This window comes from Hemiscyllium ocellatum, chromosome 9, assembly GCF_020745735.1.
Source record: "Hemiscyllium ocellatum isolate sHemOce1 chromosome 9, sHemOce1.pat.X.cur, whole genome shotgun sequence".
Taxonomy (NCBI): Eukaryota; Metazoa; Chordata; class Chondrichthyes; order Orectolobiformes; family Hemiscylliidae; genus Hemiscyllium; species Hemiscyllium ocellatum.
Genome location: NC_083409.1, coordinates 64,840,542 through 64,861,918, shown reverse-complemented (window position 1 = coordinate 64,861,918; position 21,377 = coordinate 64,840,542). Strand labels below are relative to the sequence as shown.

General features: G+C 38.4%; 1 protein-coding gene across 2 annotated transcripts in view; it reads left to right on the top strand.

Moving 5' to 3' along the window:
* The window catches only part of mysm1 (Myb-like, SWIRM and MPN domains 1), a 91,464-nt gene that overhangs the window by 40,669 nt on the left and 29,418 nt on the right, over positions 1 to 21,377 (top strand). For both annotated transcript variants that reach the window (XM_060830420.1, XM_060830418.1), the window contains 9 exons: positions 168 to 976; positions 4,036 to 4,166; positions 7,669 to 7,775; positions 10,427 to 10,504; positions 15,695 to 15,783; positions 17,498 to 17,552; positions 17,657 to 17,707; positions 19,031 to 19,105; positions 19,468 to 19,656. In XM_060830420.1, coding sequence (XP_060686403.1) covers positions 168 to 976; positions 4,036 to 4,166; positions 7,669 to 7,775; positions 10,427 to 10,504; positions 15,695 to 15,783; positions 17,498 to 17,552; positions 17,657 to 17,707; positions 19,031 to 19,105; positions 19,468 to 19,656 — 1,584 coding nt within the window. The remainder of the gene's footprint in view (positions 1 to 167; positions 977 to 4,035; positions 4,167 to 7,668; positions 7,776 to 10,426; positions 10,505 to 15,694; positions 15,784 to 17,497; positions 17,553 to 17,656; positions 17,708 to 19,030; positions 19,106 to 19,467; positions 19,657 to 21,377) is intronic.

Here is a 21,377-nt window from a genome sequence, read left to right as displayed (position 1 = left end):
AAACCATTGCTGCTGTGCTTTTGTTTCCATTGTTTTAAGAAAACTGTATATGTGAATTGTAGTAGGAAGTGATTATAAATTCAATCTGCTGGAAGCATATATCCGTGTAAGAGTCTAGGGCTTTGAAACATTTATGTGAAGTTTGTATTTTTCTTTTAATTTTGTAGGCAAGAAATGAAAACCCTGTGGAAGAGACAAGTATCTGGTCTGCAAAAACATTTGTGTCTGGAAATGTGAGCCTTTTGAAGATAGCATCAGAGCATTACAGTCCTACATTAGCAAAATGTCAGGTTTATCCCACTGTCAATACTGTTAAGATTGAGCATATGTCTGATGATGAAGATGTGGATGTCATGGATGAAACAGATAGTGAGAATAATGGGCTTCAGGAGCAGAAGGGAAGTGAAACCCAACTTGCTTCAAAGATGGATGAACCTGAGGTGACTACTTGTAACAGTGCATCTGGAGCAGATGACACTCCCACTTCCACTGCGGTTTTGCAAAAATGTTTCCAGATGACAGACCAACAAGAAATGTCCAAGCACGATGTCACAAGTAGTAATAAAACTGATAATTTGAAGTTCATGATTGATAGTCAAGAAAATGAAAGATCAGTAAAAACAGCTAATGTAGACTTTATAGGCTACAGCAAATGTGGACATTCTGTGGAGACCAATGAAGGATTAGTAATGCAAATACCTGATTTTCTAGAGTTTAACCAATTAGAGGAAAAAGAGAAAATCCATAATGATATCTGTGCATACAGTTTGCCTGAATCAGTTTGTGAAATGGAAGGGGATGAAGAGACCTGTGATAGCGAAGGAGAAATTTTAAAAACTCCCACGCAAGAAGTAATATTGGACAAAAACACGATCACAGAAGATGAAAAACAAGCTATCCCTGAGTTTTTTGAAGGACGATCATCAAAAACACCAGAACGCTTTCTGAAAATTCGGAACTATATCTTGGATCAGTGGTAAGGAAGGGCAGTGTTTTAAAACCATTTACGTAAAGTTTCATAACATGTCTGATAGAGTTTTCAGTTTTTAAGGTAATGAATTACTTTGATTCTCTAACCAAATCAAAGCATGTTTGAAATTTGGTTTTGCATTATTTTTGTATGATTCAGCTGAGATGCTGGCGGGTGGAGGTTTAAACAGGATACCCCTGATATTGAATATGGGTAATGTATTATGCAATTATTTTGTGCTCATTTACAATGAAACAGGAAGTATACGAATTAGGTGCTCTTTGCTAAGTATAATGGTTGTGACATGCAATCAGCACTGAATGTGTTGTGAGTGTATGAGGCCAGCATTATGTATAGCACTATTTCCTGTACACTAACCTTTATGAACATCTGCAGACATGTTTCACAAACTCAGCAGGAGCCAGTACAAAGTGGTAAGCAACTACTTGAAAAAGTACATGATTTTTAGTTAAACTCATGGGTGATCTAGATGTATCAGTGGGCCCATATGCTGTTCAGAGAGTCATACAGCACAGAAACAGACCCTATGGTTCATTGAGTCTGTGCTGAACATAATCCCAAACTCAACTAGTCCCACCTGCCTGGTCCTAGTCCATATCCCTCCAAATCTTTTCTATTCATGTACTTATTGAAATGTCTTTTGAATATTGTAATTGTACCCTCATCCACCACTTCCTCAGGAAGTTCATTCTACATGCGAACTACCTTCTGTGTAAAACGTATGGCCCTCACATCTTTTTAAAATCTCTTTCCTCTCACCTTAAAAATGTGCCCCCTACTCTTGAAATTTCCCATCCTCTGGAAAAGATACCTACCGTTAACCTTGTCTATACCCCTCATGATTTTATAAGCTTCTATAAGGTCTGCTCTCAACCTCCTATGCTCCAGTGAAAAAAGTCCCAGCCTATCCAGCCTTTCTTTATAACACAAACCTTCCATACCCAGCAACATCCTGGTAAATCTCTTCTGAGTCCTCTCCAGCTTAATAATATCCTTTCTGTAAGTGGATGACCTGAACTGGACACAGTAATCCAGAAGAGGCCTTATAATGTTGTGTACAATCTCAATGTGACTTCCTAACTCATCATATGTTCAGTTTTGCATATTGAGGAGGGTGCATTAACTAGAATGGTGAGGTTTACAATCGTGTTGAATTAGTGTTAAAAGCTGACTAATATCACCTACTTTGTATACTTCAGGCATATACATAATACGCTCAAATTAATGCCCTCAACAATGTACTGTTTGTAATGAGTTGTGTCTGAAGGGCAGGAGCAATGTGGACAACATTTTTTTTTCCTAAACTAGCACCTCTTGTATCAAAGTTACAAGGGCTGTGCAGCCGAATTTTGTGTCCAATAAATCTACTTAAATAATATGACTTTGTAGCTTGACTAGAAATGCTTTTCAGAGTTCTTAAATAAGTATGTGTACCTTACATAATTTTCGAGTCAAAAATGAGGTCTGCAGATGCTGGAGATCACAGCTGCAAATGTGTTGCTGGTCAAAGCACAGCAGGTCAGGCAGCATCTGAGATGCTGCCTGACCTGCTGTGCTTTGACCAGCAACACATTTGCAGCTTACATAATTTTAACATGGTCACTTTATTTAATTATTGTGGTGGACAGGTACTTAATTATATCTTTCAACTTGATAAAAAGAACGGGAATAAAAACCCTTTTATGTGGCTTCCATTTTAGTTGATCACTCTTTGATTACTCCAGGGTACTGTGAACTGGTGAAATGCTCTCTACAGAACTGGGAAGTTTGTTTTGAATTTTATTTTTCTATTAGTGCGTTTTCCAGGGTCATATTCTAGATTAGTGTTGCGCTGGAAAAGCAGAGCAGGTCAGGCAGCATCAGAGGAGCAGGAAAATCGATGTTTTGGGTAAAAGCCCTTCATCAGGAATGAAGGCAGGGAGCCTCCAAGGTGGAGAGATAAATGGGTGGAGATGGTACTGTTCCAGGGTCATATATCTGGAGACAAATTGAACTAAAACCTTCACCATCTCAGCTCAGGATTGTCTTCCTTCATTTACTTCACCTGTTTTGTCCATCTTCCTGGCCTGTGTTTGTTGTTACTGCAAAGCAATGTAAACTTTGTGACAACACAGCGATGTTGCGGGGGGAGCAAATTTGCGTATCTGTCTCTTACCGACTGTATGATATTCAAATATTTAATATTGTGCTGATGCTGCAATATAGAATGTAGTACAGCACAGGAATAAACCCTTCTGCCCACCTTGTTTGTGCTGACCACGATGACATTCTAAACTAATCCTATCTGCTTGCGTATGGTCCATATCCCTCTATTCCTTCCTGTTCATGTGTATGCCCAAATGCCTCAAAATCTTTGCTAATGTTTCTACTACTATCAGCTCCCTGGTAGTGTGTCTCAGACACCCATTACCCTCTGCAAAAAAGATTTTCTCTTGCTTCATTTATTTTCCATTCGATTACACAGGTAAATTATGCAGGTATTTAGTTGTTTGCTTTCTCCCTATAAGGGTAATCTGATGGATTAAGGAATCAACTGGTAACTGATATATCCACTTTTTAAATAGCTCATTGCTTAGATGATGTGTATCCACAGTGGAAGACTGAGTTATTTTTAAATTTTCGATCCCCACAGAATGGGTTCCTGTCTGTTTAGTATTTTACAGACAGCTGGTCAAAGACTGGGTACCCATCTGGTGCCTATGCATCAGGTGATGAAAACTCTTGTAATGCTATTTTGTGGACATATGTCTATTTGTATAATGCTCCTTTATCTCCCTTGAACCCCCATTTATTTTTGCTACTGATATGAATTGCAATTTTAACCAATTTTTCTGGAATAGTATGAATAGTTCTCTTTTTAATTTGTTTCTATTCCAATTTAGGGTTACGATACTCAAACGGGAAACTCTCAGCAACTAATAATTGATCACATTTGACACCTCTGACCCTTATTTTAAAAATCATCTGTTTCTGCCCATCCCAGGAACTGAAATGTCTGACCATCTCAAATTGTGGTTTGATGGCTTGTTTGTTTTGTCCTGCAGGGAGAAATCTAAACCCAAATATCTTAATAAAACATCGGTGCGTCCGGGACTGAAAAATTGTGGAGATGTGAATTGCATTGGACGGATACACACGTACCTGGAACTAATTGGAGCTATAAATTTTGGCTGTGGTGAGCTGGCAATATATTTTATTTGCAAGACAAAGCTTTTATATCTAAATCTCAATTTGAATATTCACTGTCCAGTTCTGTTACAGTTATTGGCTATTGACTCTGGAGAATATCCTATGCGCAAACTGACCATTATGAGAGCTAGTTTGGACTTTGTTTCGATAACCATTGGCATCACTTCAACAGTTAAAATGACCAAATGCCAGGCAGAGATTTTCTAGTAATCTGAACAGCTGATTTGTTTCTCTTCCTCATTTTATTTTCATTAATTCCATTTCTTTTTTTAAATTCTTCGCTTCCTATTGCTTTCAGACTGTGGAAAATCCTTCTGTCTGACAATCATTGTTGTGTTATTTTATATTTCCTTTGGGTGGCACTATAACTTCTTTTTAGACAACTTCCTGCACTTCAGTTGATCTGTGTGGCAATGTTAAAGTGCAATTCTGCACAATGTGCCATGTGTCAGGAACTGGCTTCCACAGATTATGAAAGGGAGTGAAATAAAGTTAAAAGTCGCAAATGTATATCTCAATGTAAATATAAAATGTCGGAAAATATTACCATTAGTTTTCTTCTTGATATTAGAAGATAAGGATTCTTCTCCTGTACTGGCCTTCAACACAAAATTGAAACTTGGCAGTTTACTTTTTATAGGATCAAACCATCGAGGCTGTGATGAGCTTTAAACCTTAGATGGTTCTGACTGCTTGGTGAGCTGGGATGGAGTTGCAAATATTAAGTCATAACTGGAAGTTCCTAGCTGTGGAGCTGATCAATAATTGAATTATAAAGCCTTGCCTCATCTCAACACTGACTCAAAATCTGCAGTTGTTATCTTGCTTCTAAATAAATTCATGCAAAAATCCAGAATGACCCCCAAGTTTGTATTTTATTCATTCATACAAACCTTTTCTTGTCAAATTTAAATTAGTTATATCACAGAGCTAATTCCTGACATGCTGTTATTTTTTATTATCAGGTGCAACCTTCATGATTCCACCAACTGAAAAGTCACTTTCTTCCACATAGCATTTCACCACTTTTATCTGCAAAAGTCTTTAGAACTGGCACAAAGGTAGAAGACAGAGGGTGGTGGTGGAGGGTTGTTTTTCAGACTGGAGGCCTGTGACCAGTGGAGTGACACAAGAATCGATGCTAGGCCCTCTACTTTTTGTCATTTACATAAATGATTTGGATGTGATCATAAGAGGTATAGTTAGTAAGTTTGCAGATGACACCAAAATTGGAGGTGTAGTGGACAGCAAAGAGGGTTACCTCAGATTACAACAAGATCTGGACCAGATGGGCCAATGGTTGAGAAGTGGCAGATGGAGTTTAATTCAGATAAATGGGAGGCGCTGCATTTTGGGAAAGCAAATCTTAGCAGGACTTATACACTTAATGGTAAGGTCCTAGGGAGTGTTGCTGAACAAAGAGACCTTGGAGTTCAGGTTCATAGCTCCTTGAAAGTGGAGTCGCAGGTAGATAGGATAGTGAAGAAGACGTTTGGTATGCTTTCTTTTATTGGTCAGAGTATTGAGTACAGGAGTTGGGAGGTCATGTTGCGACTATACAGGACATTGGTTAGGCTAGTGTTGGAATATTGTGTGCAGTTCTGGTCTCCTTCCAATCAGAAAGATGTTATGAAACTTGAAAGGGTTCAGAAAAGATTTACAAGGATGTTGCAAGGGTTGGAGGATTTGAGCTACTGGGAGAGGCTGAACAGGCTGGGGCTGTTTTCCCTGGAGTGTCGGAAGCTGAGAGGTGACCTTATAGAGATTTACAAAATTATGAGGGGCATGGATAGGATAAATAGGCAAAGTCTTTTCCCTGGGTGGCGGAGTCCAGAACTAGAGGACATAGGTTTAGGGTGAGAGGGGAAAGATATAAAAGAGACTTCAGGGGCAACGTTTTCATGCAGACGGTGGTACGTGTATGGAATGAGCTGCGAGAGGATGTGGTGGAGGAGGGTACAATTGCAACATTTAAGAGGCATTTGGATGGGTATATGAATAGGAAGGGTTTGGAAGGATATGGGTCGGGTGCTGGCAGATGGGACAAGATTGGGTTGGGATATCTGGTCGGCATGGACGAGTTAGACCTTAGGGTCTGTTTCCATACTGTACATCTCTATGACCTCACGGAACAGTTCCTTCATCTTAGGAATCTATCTGGTGAAGCTTTGCTGCCAAATGTATTCTAGCTTGTGTAAGAACACCAAAACTGTACTGTAGGACTAATCTAAACAAGGTGCTATATAATTCAACTAAACCTCTTTATTTTTATACTTCAATCCTTTTGCAATAAAGGTTAACCTATCACTTACTTTCCCAATTATTGGTAGTATCTGCATGTTAACTTCCTGTATTTTATGAGCAAAGACATACATTTCTCTCTGATTATCAACAGTTCCTAGTCCCTCATTATTCATGTTTTAAGTTTTTAAGAGCTTGATGCCGATATTTTTCGTCATGTTCCACCCATAAGTAAGAATCAATGTGTGGATTGCTTCTGTGACCAGCAAACCTCAGCTGACCTTTGATTCAGAATATCCTGATGAGCTATGTTCATTAAAAATTGTGCTTTCTTAATAATTAGTAAATCAGAACATCAGGGATTACAATTACTATAAAGTGGGCCACTAAAAAGTGGCATCAGAAATAGAATCTTCAGAGTTGATAGGAACTCATCTAGTTGGTTCGCGATCACTTCTGTAAATATTTAACTTTTCTCAGTACATTTTCTCTCAAACATTTGCAGTTGGAAGCATTGTATCCTTGAAGAGAGAAATTAAAGTTGACATTTCAAATCTAATATGACATGTTGGAAGAATATCAAAGATGAGTTGTGTCAGACTTGAAAAAGTAACTTTTTTTCTCTCAACTAATGTTGCCTGACCTGCTGAGTTTCTCCAGTAGTTCCTGTTTTTCTTTTAGATGTCCAGCATCTGAAAAATTTTGCTTTTACTATCCCATTGTAACCTTGTTTGGGTAGGAAGCCACAGTAGATTAATACTACACAATGTAGCTATTATTTCGACATAGAACTTGACAGTGAATTATATGTTTGTCCCTTGGAATAGCATGGCTGAAACTCTCACCACATTTTCAGCTTTTTGTATTAGTTTGCACTCAGGAATTAGAATCCTGGCCAGCATCAATCTCTGTCACCATTCATTGGCAATTAATTTTTTTTGACTATGTGTGGGGGGAAGTGGTGGTTGGCAGAGGGAGATAGAGAGAGCTGGAAGAATAGTTACTTCATTTTGGTATTGGTGTTTGAAAATTATAGTGTAATCTTATTTGATGGTTGATAGCATTTGGCCACTATATCCATAAAAGTGGAACACCAATCGAAAGCAGCAAACTTTAGAAGTATGTTTTGGTACTACTTAGCATTGTCAATGAGATTTTACATTGATCGAAGTCTGAACTTGGTATTATTGCGTTTCACCATATGATGAAGGGTTTTGTAAATCTTACTTTTTCTTTTGCTTTTACAGAACAGGCAATATATCATCGACCACGACCTGTAGACCGAGTGCGTAATAAAGAGGAAGGAAAGGACAGTGAACAGACATATTTGCTTGCTCAAAGATTGCAGTCCATGGTAAGTTGACTATATACAATAACAGCAGAATAATAACGTGGCAGCATTTTACACTGCAGTTGTTTTAATGAAGTAAAGTTCTACTAAATATCTTTTCATAAAACTTTTAACCTTTATCACATAGGAATCATTCAATCTATTGCACCTTCATTATTGTCCAAGTAGTACTTGATAATACAATGGCAAGTTCGATGTATTAACTTAGCGAAAGAAAAGTGAAAATAAATTAATTTGTGGGTAGTTGGGTAGGGCCGGCATGGAGCAACTGACCCTTGACCAAATGGTTATGAGTTTGATTTATCTATAATTTCTTAGATTTTTTTTCCTGACCTTCCTGTGAAGATGAAAATTAAAGAAAATCAGAAATAGTGTCACATTGTGTCACTGCAAGTTCTTTAATTGAAGCAACCTACACTAATTAGATTTCCCTGCAATTTTGCCAGTTTTCTCACATTCTTTCTTTTCAAATTGGTATCAAATGAAATTTTATATCAATATTTTTGTCTCCCTATTTGGATGTGGTCAAACATTTTATATTCTAAAATATTCTCCATTTGTTCTTGTGATAACTCTGATTCTGTACAACAATGTGACTCATTTTACAACCAGTTCTTATTTACCAACTCAAAATTGTATAATTTTGGAAATGTGTCTCAGATTTTGGTCGTAATCTTCTTTACTGCAGTGAAAAGAGACGTTCTGGTTTTAAGCCGTTCTTCTTATAATTTACCATCATTTTTATTTTTCCTTGATTCAATGCAGTTTCTAAATGATATATCTCTTGAATTCCTGCAGTAGCCTAACAAATGTGACTCTCAGATCAAGCATTCCATTCATTTATATTATAGGCTATTATAAAAAAAGCCCAGAATCTAAATTTGTTTGCCATCTTTTCTGCTAACCTTAATCACTACACTTGTGTATTTACATATACGCATCCTAAGCCAGTCTTTGTACACTTTTTAATTCTTTTTAATCTAACCCAATCTAATTTAAAGGTATTCTCCAAACATCTGGAGTGAACTTTTTGCATCAACAACATATGTTAGGTTGTTTGTCATCTTGTAATCTCGTTGATCAGATAAAATCTAATAATAGTTTTTCACGATCTCTGGATTATGCAGCGTCTGTTAAAGGAATTTCATAACCATGATGGTCATATTTTCACATGTGGCTTTAAATTGCTATTGACCCTCCATTGTGTATCAGAAACGTGGCTGATGCCACAGGTCAAATTCTTGGTGATTTCTCCATTATTGGATCTACAATTTCTCTTTTGTTTTCCTTCCCATTTATTTTTGTAGAAAGATGAAATCTTGTTACAATATGTATGAAACGTCAAAATGAAAACATTTCTCAATTTGTGCCAAGACAAATACCTTGTTGAAGTTATCACCAAACTGAAAATAAGCAGCACTTTTATAATCCTCAATCTTGTGCCAATCTTCACTACTTAGTTAACCAAGATAACATTTTAGGCAATTTGTTTGAATTTATGATGAAGTGTAAGCACTACTTATGTTATGATCCCAACTAATGTTATTTCTAGACAAGTCAGATTCCAGATATTATCCTGTTTTGCTTGGTTTTGGTTTTAATGAGTTATCTCTCAGTGAAGTACAATCACAGTGTTGCTGATTTTCTGGAAGTTACTGCCGTGCATGGACCTTGGAGGCCAGTGCAGTCATGAAGAAAATTAGAGGGAATGCTGATTAAAAATCTATGTCTTAAGTCAACAAGCACAGTTTCAGTCCCTGTCCATTTTTAAGGATTTGGAGATGCCCGTGCTGGAGTGGAGTGTACAAAGTTAAAAATCACACAACACCAGGTTATAGTCCAACAGGTTTAATTGGAAGCACACTAGCTTTCGGAGTGACGCTCCTTCATCAGGTCATAGTGGAGGGCTCGATCGTAACACAGAATTTATAGCAAAAATTTGCAGTGTGATGTAACTGAAATTATACATTGAAAAATTGATTCTGTTAAGTCTTTCATCTGTTAGAATACAGTGATAGTTTCACTTCTTTCATGTGTAAATCACAAAACCCTTTTTTTTTTAAAAAGTTGCATTCTCTGGTTAGCTGTTAACAATGGTGTAGGTAGACAACATGTTGTCTAGGTATCACCATTGTTAACAGCTAACCCAAGAATGCAATTTAAAAAAAGGGTTTTGTGATTTACACATGAAAGAAGTGAAACTATCACTGTATTCTAACAGATGAAAGGCTTAACAGACAATCAGTTTTTCAATGTATAATTTCAGTTACATCACACTAAATTTTTGCTATAAATTCTGTGTTACGATTGAGCCCTCCACTATGACCTGATGAAGGAGCGTCGCTCCGAAAGCTAGTGTGCTTCCAATTCAACCTGTTGGACGATAACCTGGTGTTGTGTGATTTTTTTTTTTAACATTTGTAAGGACAAAGTGAAAAACGTAAAGCACAATGATTGCATTTGATTGCACACAATTAATATACAATTAGCCTTAGGCTGAAGGAGAAAGGCTTGTGTCGAGAGTACTTCAGTATTCTTGGGAAAAATAGGTATCCTTAAACTATCAGCAAACCTATTTTTTTGTAAATGATTGTCTGTGCATAGGTAATGCTTTGGATAACTCTCAATCCCCTGCTTTTTGCTATTTGTTGAAGCGTACCAGAAGACGGCGTGTGCGAGACTCTTGGGGTAACTGGCGTGATGCAAAGGATCTGGAGGGGCAGACTTACGAGGTATTTGGAGTCAAAACTCTGACAGCAACGTTAATGTCTTAGAAAACTTACTCCAAAAATTGCAGTGGACTATTGCATCAACTTGCTAGTTACTACAGAATATTATAACTGTACAAAATAAGTAAATTTATTTGTTACTGTTGTATTTTGAAGGAAGTAAAGGGCTAATTTGAAATAAATATCCAAATCACCCAAAGTTTAGAGAAAATATATTTAGGATTGAAAACAGAGGATTATGATAGAAAAATCAGGCAACAAATGAGAAGAATAGATGCTCTCGGCAGCTGTGTTACAAAATGGGATCTGCTATAAGTAACCTCTTAGGACGAGGACATTAGTTGTTCTTGTAAACAGATTGACATTTTTATTGATGTTGACTTAATCTATGTTCACTTAACCTAACAGATGTGGTCAGAACCAGATGTACAAATATTTTGCACAAGTACTACTTCAGTCTCATGAAAGGTGGATTGAACAAACACTCAGTAAGAACAGATATAATAACAAAATATCCTGAAAATATGTGCAGATCTGAAGAGGATGTGACCTTTTATTACAACTGGTTCAAAAGTGTTACATGGACCTGAAATGCTAATTTTTTTTTATTCTCGCGACAGACATTGTCAGTTGATTATTTCTGGCAGTTAATTTTTTTTCCAAGTTTCCAACACCTGCAGTACTTTGCTTTTGGCTTGATTCAAATCTTTAGGCTGTTCACTTTTATTGATAATTTAGATTAGATTACTTAGTGTGGAAAAAGGCCCTTCGGCCGACACCGACCCTCCGAACAGCAACCCACACAGACCATTCCCCTACATTTATCCCTTCATCTAGCACTACGGGCAATTTAGCATGGCCAATTCACCTAACCTGCACATTTTTTGAACTGTGGGAGGAAACCGGAGCACCCGGAGGAAACCCACGCTGACATGGGGAGAATGTGCAAACTCAACACGGACAGTTGCCTCAGGCAGGAAATGACCCCGGGTCTCTGGTGTTGTGAGGCAGCAGTGCTAACCACTGTGCCACCATGCCGCCCATCATATTGAGTATAAGATTAAGTCAGAAAAGCTTAGTTTTACATCGCAATACTAAATAATTAAAATGGTCTGCTTTTTACTGAGAATATAACATAGAGCATGTAAAATTGAGGAGTTGCACACCATACTGACTAGGACTACACAAGCTATCTCTGTGTAACAATGAAACAAGCATACAGTTGATAATTTGGAAAATTGGGCTTGCAAATCCTATTGTCAAAGAGCGGGATAGGTCTAACTCATCTGTAAAGTGATAGAGGAGCTGATGGTAGTTTCTTGCCAATAAGCTACTGGCTGAGACTCAGTTCAGACTTTGCCAGAACTACTTGCCTTGTGAACTTGTCCCAACCATTTTCCAAACATGAATGCTAGCACTGATTGCAGAACAGAAATGAAAGATGCTGCCTTTAACATGTAAGCACTATCCAGCTCAGGAAGGCATCAAGAAGACCCAGCAGACACCTGACCAACAAATCTATACAGTAGTTGGGGTCTCACCTGATAGACAGGAAGATAATTGTGATTATTTTTATTGGTTTATGGAATGTGGAAGTTGCTAGTCAAGCCAGGATTATTCCCCATCCGTGAGAAGCTAATGATAGGTAACCTTCTTGAACTGCTCCAGTCAGTTTGGTGTGTGTACTCTCATGGTACTTTTGTGAAGGGAGGTTTAAGCTTTTGACCGTACTGCAGTGGTGGATGAACAGTGATTATAGTCGTTAATCAGGATGGTTTGTGAATTGGGAGGGGAACTTCTCAGTGATGAGGTTACCCAATGTCTGCTAATTAGACAGAGGTTGTGTATTTGGGAGGTTCTGTCAAAGAAATATTGGTAAGTTTCTGCAGTGCATTTTGTTAGTAGTAAACATGACAGTATCCCTGAAAGTAGAGGGCATGGATGTTTTAAGATGGTGAATAGAGTACGTCAAGGGACCACCTTTATTCAGAATGGTGTTTTTAAGCTGCCTAATTGCCATTAGAGCTGTGCTTATCCAAGCAATGGACAATTTTCCATCATATTCCTGCCTTCTAAATAGTGGAAAGGCTTTGGGAAGTCAGGAAGTAAATAACTTGCAACTGTATACCTAGTCTCTGACATGCTCTTGTAACCAGAATGTTGATACAACTGGTTCAGTTTCTGGGGCGGCACAGTGGCTCAGTGATTAGCACAGCGCCAGGGACCCAGGTTCGATTCCAGCCTTGAGTGACTATCTGTGTGGAGTTTGCACGTTCTCCTCTGGGTGCTCCGGTTTCCACCCACAATCCAAAGATGTGCAGGTTAGGTGAATTGGCTATACTAAATAGCCCATAGTGTTAGGTGCATTAGTTGGGGTAGGGAATGGGTCTGAGTGGGTTACACTTTGGAGGGTTGGTGTGGACATGCTGAACCAAAGGGCTTGTTTCCACACTGTAGGGTATCTAATCTAATGTAATCTATAATTAATGGTGATGCACTCAGGACCTTGATAGTGGTGCATTTCGGTATTGGTATCATTGAAGGTCATGAGGAAGTGGTTATATTCTCTGCCTTTCTGAAGATAGTCAAGCACTTAGTTAATATGAGTGTTACTTGTCACTTCTCAGCCCAAGCTTGAAGGTTGTCCCTATATGGATGCATGCTGGCATGAATGTCTGAATATCTGAATGTACAGAATTGAATACTATATACATTAGTGAACATTACCACTTCTGACTTTATGAAAGGGAAATCATTAATGCGGTGGTTGTGTGTAGGAGACCATCTGCACTGAGAACTCTTCCATCAATGTCTTGATTTTGAAATAGTTGCTCTGCAATAAGAACAAACATTTTTCATTGTGCTCGGTATAACTTAAAATACTGGAGTATTTTGCCATAATTTGCAGTGGTCCCCATTGATTTCACTTTTATTAGAGTTTCTTGATATTATACTCTTGACTTAAATCTCTCACACTTTCAACTCATAAAATACAATCCCAGCAGTGTGGAAGCAGACTATTTGACCCATTGAGTCTACACCAACCTTTCGAAGACCATCCCATGCCCCATCCCCGATTTTGTTTTTTTTTTATAGATATTTTTTATTGGGAATTTAACATTTTGACAAATTTACAAAAATAAGCAGAATTTTCAAGCACAAACATTAATATAAAAATAGATCTTAAATATATAATCATCAAAATTCAACTAATCCACAATCATCCAGAGTGTATAGTTGAGTCGCTTACATCCTTCAAATAAGAGAAAATGTTCTCTAATACACTCATAACAGTATGATAAAAAGGAAGTTATTTCCAAACAATAAGAACAAAAAAAAATTAAACATGTTTGAATGGAGATCTTCCCCCTTGTTCTCAGGGGGCCTTACTACCTTTCCAACGTTCCATCATATCCTCTCCCAAACAGTGTCCCACCCTCAACCCGGGCGCTCCTTAATAGGATTTAGATATAATACCGAGCTAGAGTTAACAGTGAGCGCCGCACCCCCACCCCTCCCCACCCATACCTGAGTATATCTGCTAGCATCAATGCCACGTACAAACACACATAACTATAAAATTACAACTCCAACAGATTACAGTTAAGTATAATAACATGGCAAGGAAGACAACCCCGCTCCCAGAGGCAAAAGTAAAGTAGAATAAAGTATCCATTTCTCCCCACGGAGTGTGGGAGAGGCAAGCCAAAATAAATTGTCTCTTACGATTTATTTAACCGAGTCTAAAAGTTTCTTGGCCTCTTCCGATGATCTAAAATTATACTCGGATCCTTCGTGGGTAAAGCATAACGTCGCTGGGTAGCGTAAGGTGTATTGAATATCTAAGTCCCTTAAACATTTCTTCACCTCATCAAACGCCTTCCTTCTTCGTGCCAAAGCCGGGGAGAAGTCCTGAAATAACATAATCTTGGATCCTTCATGAATCATAGCTTTAGGATCCTTTCCAAGCTTTCTGGAGGCATCCAGGAGTATCTGCCTCTCCCTATAACTCTGCAGCCGGAACAGGACCGGGCGTGGGCGCTGGTCTGGGCCAGATCTGCGTGCTGCGACCCGGTAGGCCCACTCCACCCTTACCCGGTCAGTTTCAGCCCCCAGGTTTAAAAGCTGGGGCAGCCATCGCTCCAGAAATGCTGCTAACTGTCCTTTCCCTTCTTGTTCTTGAAGGCCCAGCAACCGAATATTCTTTCTCCGATTTCTGTTGTCAATATCATCCATGTAGATTTCAAAGGCCTTGATTCTCTGCTCCAGAGCTCGCACCTGTTCTGCAGCTGTTTGTGCTGCAGCCTCGGAGGTCGTGGCCTTTAGTTCCGCCCCCTCCACTCGGCCCTGCAATTCTCCGATAGAGTGATTCTGTTTCTGCAGCTTTTCTTCGAATGCATTCCATCTCTGTCGGGATTCTGTGATGAAATTGACGAGTGTCGATTCCAATCTAGCAATCATCTCTATAAGGCCTGTTTTTACATCAGCTGCAGCCGGAGGAGAGGAGGGTGGGGGAGGGGTCTTTGTTTTCTGAGAGCTGCGGGGTCCCTTTGATTTACTCATTATCTACTCAGTATTAGACTGTTTAAATATAATATTCAGCAGCTAATTAAGATTAAAGAAATTTTTTGGGTGGTTTGGCAAGTGTGGTGGGGGCAGGAAACCCACTTTTCCCAGGTTTTGGGAAGGGCTCTGTAGACTCAGACTTGCTGAGTCGCCGCCATCTTGGATCTCCCCCCCCGATTTTGTTTGATTAATATAAATATGATATGTATTAGTTTTTCAGACATTTGTGGTGATGATTTTATAACATGGGAATGTTCTGTCATGCTAATTTTTATAAAATGAAAATGTCTGTGAATTTTTACTGACATTTATACACTTGTAATACTTGATTTTCAAAAAAATCAATGCACATAGACTTATTGCGTTTAGAAGCAAAAAAACAACAAAATATTTAATGTTTTCATCACCTTTCATCATTTTTAATTTGTCTTTGTGCAGCAGTGAATGAATGCAGGTGGGATAGAACTGTGAGTGGGCTGCAGGATCTCGGTGGGGTCCATAGATGCAAATATTTGAGAATGACTAATCAACTATGCCACATGTTTCCTTGCTAGGCTGACTGCTTAACTGTTAGCTTCAGATAGCAAATATCTCTGGATAATTTTAATATAATTTATGAACTTCTAGCATATCACGGCAGAAGAAATGGCCAGGAGGCAGGAGGAAGAGTTGAACAAACCTCCAAAACCAGTAAGAGGCCCTCGCCAGTCGAAGAGGTACAAACTCTTCATGAACTATACTCACGTGATTTTTTAAATAAATTGCCACACTAAGAAATCGATTTGTGAAAACGTGAGCATAATATTTGCTTCTTATATGTTAAGCTTGATTTTGTATTGTGTTTCTGTGGATATTTTTAATTACTGCATTTAAACATGTTATAATACACTTCGAGAGAAAGTGAGACTTGAAACTGGGTCTTCCGTCCCAGAGGAAGGGAAGCTACCACTGTTTCTCAAGAGTACAGATCACCTGTGTAAAATAGACAGGTGATTTGACACAAATTAACTACTACTGTTGTCATTGTTGTCATTCTCTTCGCTGAGCTGGGAGTTTTTGTTGCAATCTAATGCATTTGTTGCATTCTAATGCCGGAGGAATCAGCACAGAAGCGCTTCACAGGAGGCTGCCAAGCACTGAGGATGTCACTTAGAAAGGGGACGAAACGTTTGCAACAAAAAACTCGAACAGAACCACAACAACGAGCACCTGAACTACAAATCTTCGCACAAACTTTGAACTACTATTGTCAGCTGTCAAGCATGAGAGACAGTCTCTGTTTCTTCCAGGATACATTGGCTACATTAAAATTTTAAAAGCATGTGAAATACCATATACTTGGTGTTTCCTTGCAGTTTGGTAGGAAGATTTCTCAGGCTGTGAGTATCTTTGCAGCTGAGATTCCATTCCTGTGATCAATTATGAAATATTTGAAATTGTTGTTCAACTCTTATAGGTAGTTAAAAATGGGGAGGGTTTTCCATTTAACCAAAGCTGCAAGATGAGCTGTCAGAAGAAGTGGTGGAGGCTGGTACAATTGCAACATTTAAGAGGCATTTGGATGGGTATATGAAAAGGAAAGGTTTGGAGGGATATGGACCAGGTACTGGCAGATGGAATTAGATTGGGTTGGGATATCTGGTCAGTATGGACGGTTTGGACTGAAGGGTCTGTTTCCATGCTGTACATCGCTATGACTCTACAGTACCTGTACCAGGAACAACCATAGTAAGCATGTTTTTTTTGTTTCGGAACCCACTTAATGTTAGAAAAATGTGGTCATTTCTGTTCAAGCATTTGAATTGAAGCAGTAAAAGTTAACAAACGATATCACCAGTTTAAATCCATTTACTTGGGGAAACAAAAAAATAGCAGAGTTAAAATAAGTAGCTCAGCTGATTCAGACTGAGCTTCAGTGAATTCAAATATCTAATTTGTTCTAAATGTCTTCTGGCTCAATTATCTATGGAAGATGCTGCATTTACTAAGGCCTGATAATGGGGCAGAAGATGACCAAAAAGTTGCATGTTGGTTTTGTTCAAGTGAGGCCAGACAAGGAAGCTGTTCATGTTGGTTAAGAGTAATTTTGGCTGTGGCAACTGCTATGTCAGCTTTCTACTATTCCCATGATCACTGCCCCTTCCTCACCACCCTTCTGGTATTTGTCTTTTTCCTAGCTTGGAGGCAGCAAACTTCATTGGGATGGCCATTCAGGGTGTCCAGTTCTGAGAATGGGGATTGACATTGTTTCCCCTCAAAGAAATGGGTAGTCGGCTATTCTTCTGGTTAGCTGCTCAGTCATTAAAACAAAACCCTAGTATTTCTTAAAATCTGAAGCAAGAGAAGACTTACGTAAAAGTTGATTTGCCCCACCTCACTGTTGTTTATGCCTTTGATGATTTAATTATTTGCCTCATTTGCTCTCCGTAGCTCTTTTGACCCTTTCCAGCTTATCCCGTGTCACTGCTTCAGTGAAGAGAAACCAGTAAGAATCTTATCTATCTTCTTCAGATAAAGATGATTTTACTTTGTTGTGTTCTATTTTTAAAATTGTTGTATGCTTGTTGGTAAATAGTGTTTTCATTTCAGGAGCCATTTCAGGTGAAGGTAGCTTCAGAGGCATTGCTAGTGATGGATATGGTAAGAAAAAGGAGCATTCGTTTTTCTCCATATAATAGAGGTGCACATGACTGCTACCATGAAATTGTTAACATTGGAATGGAAGTTATATTGCCTATTGGAATGGAAGTTATATTGCCTAGAATAATAGCTGAATCTATTCTTGCCAGAAGTGATTAATAAATTCAACAGGACTGTGGAAAATTTTAACGTGTTAAAAACGTAAAAGCATACCAATGTGTGTATCCTAAAAAATCAGTGCAATGCACAATAAGATTTTGATTTTTTAAAGTTGCTTAAAATTTGTATCTCTGCTTTTAATGTGTTAAATTTGAGCCTGTTGAGTGTAATAAATAAGTTGTGTAATAACAGAGAAACATCAATCTTTGAAATTTGAAGGCAAATCTTCAGTACATATCATCTTCATCTACAAAATGTAATATTTCATTATGTTTTGAGAACCAAGCTAAAGAATGAAACTTTTATAAGACAGATCTTAATAGTGCAAATGCAAGTACAAGCTTAAGTTGTCCAATATACAGGAAGCAGCATGGTCCTCCTAGCAAGACTTCACACATTTGTGCCAAATATTGATGCTACCTGAGAGTCAAATATATTGTCTAATGGTGATTCTATTCTTAAGGGAATATGGAATAAGGTGTCTTATAAAATACTTCATAGACATTTAGAAAAGAAAATCAATCATGTGATGTGAGCTTGGTTGTATGTTATCCTTAGTTGCCCTTGAAAAAATAGTGATGAGCTGTCTCTTGAGTCACTACAGTTCATTTGTAGTAACATCCCTAAAGCTTTTCGGTAGAGAGTTCTGGGATTTTGACCCAGCAACTCTTGAGAAACAGTGATGTGTTTCTAAGTCGGCATGGTGAGTGGATCTGCAGCCTGTGTACTGGTCTTGGACTACAAGTGGGGCCACCATGCTGAGAATCTTAAGTAAGTTGAGGATCTTGGTAAAGACGTGAGATAGTGGGTAACTATATTCAAGAGGCAATTGATTGGAGAATGATCTTGCGAAGGAAGTATGTCCAGAGGATGCTCAAAGGAAGTCCCCAAAACAAACCAATGCAATGGGTGAAATAGCTGAGGTGGTTTACTAAAGTCTTGTATAATCCAAAGGCAGATCCGGAATGGGCAGTAGGCTAGTGAGAAGAAATTTGCTGGATTTTACTTATTCCCATTCATCCGGCTTTTCGGAGGGGGGGCATAAAATTGAGCCCAATACTTTTGTACTTGTTATAACCAGAATATCATAGATGCAGAGTAATTTGTTGAATGCATGAGTTTGTGTTTTGTTTGAAGTAATATTCTTATATCCTCCATGTTTAGCATGCCCATGTGTCAATGGCAGAAGTGATTGGCTTGTTAGGTGGGCGATATTCATCGGGAAAGAAAATATTAGAGGTAATTGGAATTTTGGATTTGTTTTAACCTCCGTGGTCATCCCTTTTCTTTAATTGCCTGAGAAATAAGTTAGCATGTTCAGGTTTATTTTAACTTTGTAAGTCATTTTAAAACAGCTGTATTATCACAGTTGTAAAAGATTATTAAACTTGGCAAAAAAAATCAAATGGATGTATGATATTTCTTAAAATTCAAATGATAAAATGTGTGGTGAATGAATGGAAACATTTAAATAATGGCTGAAATAGGAATGTTGAATTAATAGAGAATGTTTGCAAAACACTGCCCTAATGATAGGAAAATTATTTTGACACGCTTGTGAAAATCAATATCTTCAGTGAAAGATTATTTCCTGTTTACAGATCTGTGTCGCAGAGCCATGTAACAGCTTAAGCACAGGATTACAATGTGAGATGGACCCAGTGTCACAAACACAGGCATCCGAAGCCCTAGCTGGAAGAGGGTATAGCATTGTTGGATGGTACCATTCCCATCCTGCATTTGATCCTAATCCATCCTTAAGAGACATTGACACCCAGGCTAAATACCAGGTATAAATGCCGCAAAGTTCCAGAATTTATAAAATTCTACTTTCTTCTCAGAGACTTAAAGAAAAATAGTTTAAGTGCATCTTTCATTTCTGTCCAGATCCTGATTATGAAGAGACAATTATGGAATGAATTATCATTTATTCTTAGTGGGGATCAATTATAAGGAAAGAATTTTAACATCCAAGATTATTACTAGTGAATGAGCTAATAAGGTATTCTGAAATATGAGCAGTGTTGGAAAGATTTACTGCTCCATTAGGTAAATAGACTACACTACAATTTTCTTTTAAATGAAGTAAAACTCATGGAGTAAACAGAGCTTTCATAGATCACCTGTGCTATTCCCTGACAGATATTGATGGGTACATTATTGCATTCAAATGGTTTTAGTTCATTGATGTATTAGTGTCTTTGCAACTGTAGGCATTTTGGGATCTTTGGTGAATGGAAAATCAAAGCACACATCTACAGAAAACACTCCAACTTAAAACTTGTTTAGGCATTTTTAAAAATTAATGCAAGGGTACTTGAAATGCTCAATATCAGGTAAGTGCAGTGAATCGCATACAAAAAGGGGAAAATGTTTGCTCAGGAATTATGTTTCAAGTAACAGGAAAAGACTACACAAGGGAGGAGGACCAACTGACTGGCTTCTTTATGCCACGTTCACCTTTGACAACTAGCATTGTAAGAACTGGAGGGGTCATTGATCATTAGGCGGTCAATTGCCCAACCAATGGCCGTGCCAGAATTTGTTTTTTAATATTTTAATTTCAATACTGCAATAGGCTCCTGAAACCAACCACAGCCACTTTCTGCACCTTCTGAGTCTGTACTGTCAGGTACAAGACACACAACTTGCCAAAAATTATTGAAATTATCCTGATTCTACAAAATTAGCCAAGGTTAGGGAAACCTCCTTCTAATAACTGCAGCTGCACTTCAGCTGCACTTGTGCCAGTATCAAAAGTCAAGCTAGTCATTTCTGTTTGGTATTGCATCTGGTTCTCAAATTATTTTCCACCCTGAGACACTAAAGTTGAAGGTATAGCGGACAGCCAAGAACGTTACCTCAGAGTGCAGCAGGATCTTGATCAGATAGGCCATTGAGTTGAGGAGTGGCAGATGGAGTTTAATTTAGATAAATGTAAAATGCTGCATTTTAGAAAGGCAAGTCAGAGCAGGACTTGTACGCTGAATGGTAAGGTCCTGGGAGTGTTGCTGAACAAAGAGACCTTGGAGTGCAGGTTCATAGCTCCTTGAAAGTGGAGTTGCAGGTAGATAGGATAGTGAAGAAGGCGTTTGGTTGCTTTCTTTGATTGGACAGAGTATTGAGTACAGGAGTTTGGGAGGTCATGTTGCAGCTGTACAGGACATTGGTTAGGCCACTTTTGGAATATTGAGTGCAGTTCTGGTCTCCTTCTTATCGGAAAGATGTTGTGAAACTTGAAAGGGTTCAGAAAAGATTTACAAGGATGTTGCCAGGGTTGATGGGTTTGAGTTATAGGGAGAGGCTGAACAGGCTGGGGCTGTTTTCCCTGGAGCATCGGAGGCTGAGGGGTGACCTTCTAGAGGTTTACAAAATTATGAGGGGCATGGATAGGATAAATAGACAAAGTCTTTTCCCAGGACAAGGGAGTCCAAAGCTAGAAGACATAGGTTTAAGGTGAGAGGGGAAGGACCTAAAGGTGGTGCACGTATGGAATGAGCTGCCAGAAGAA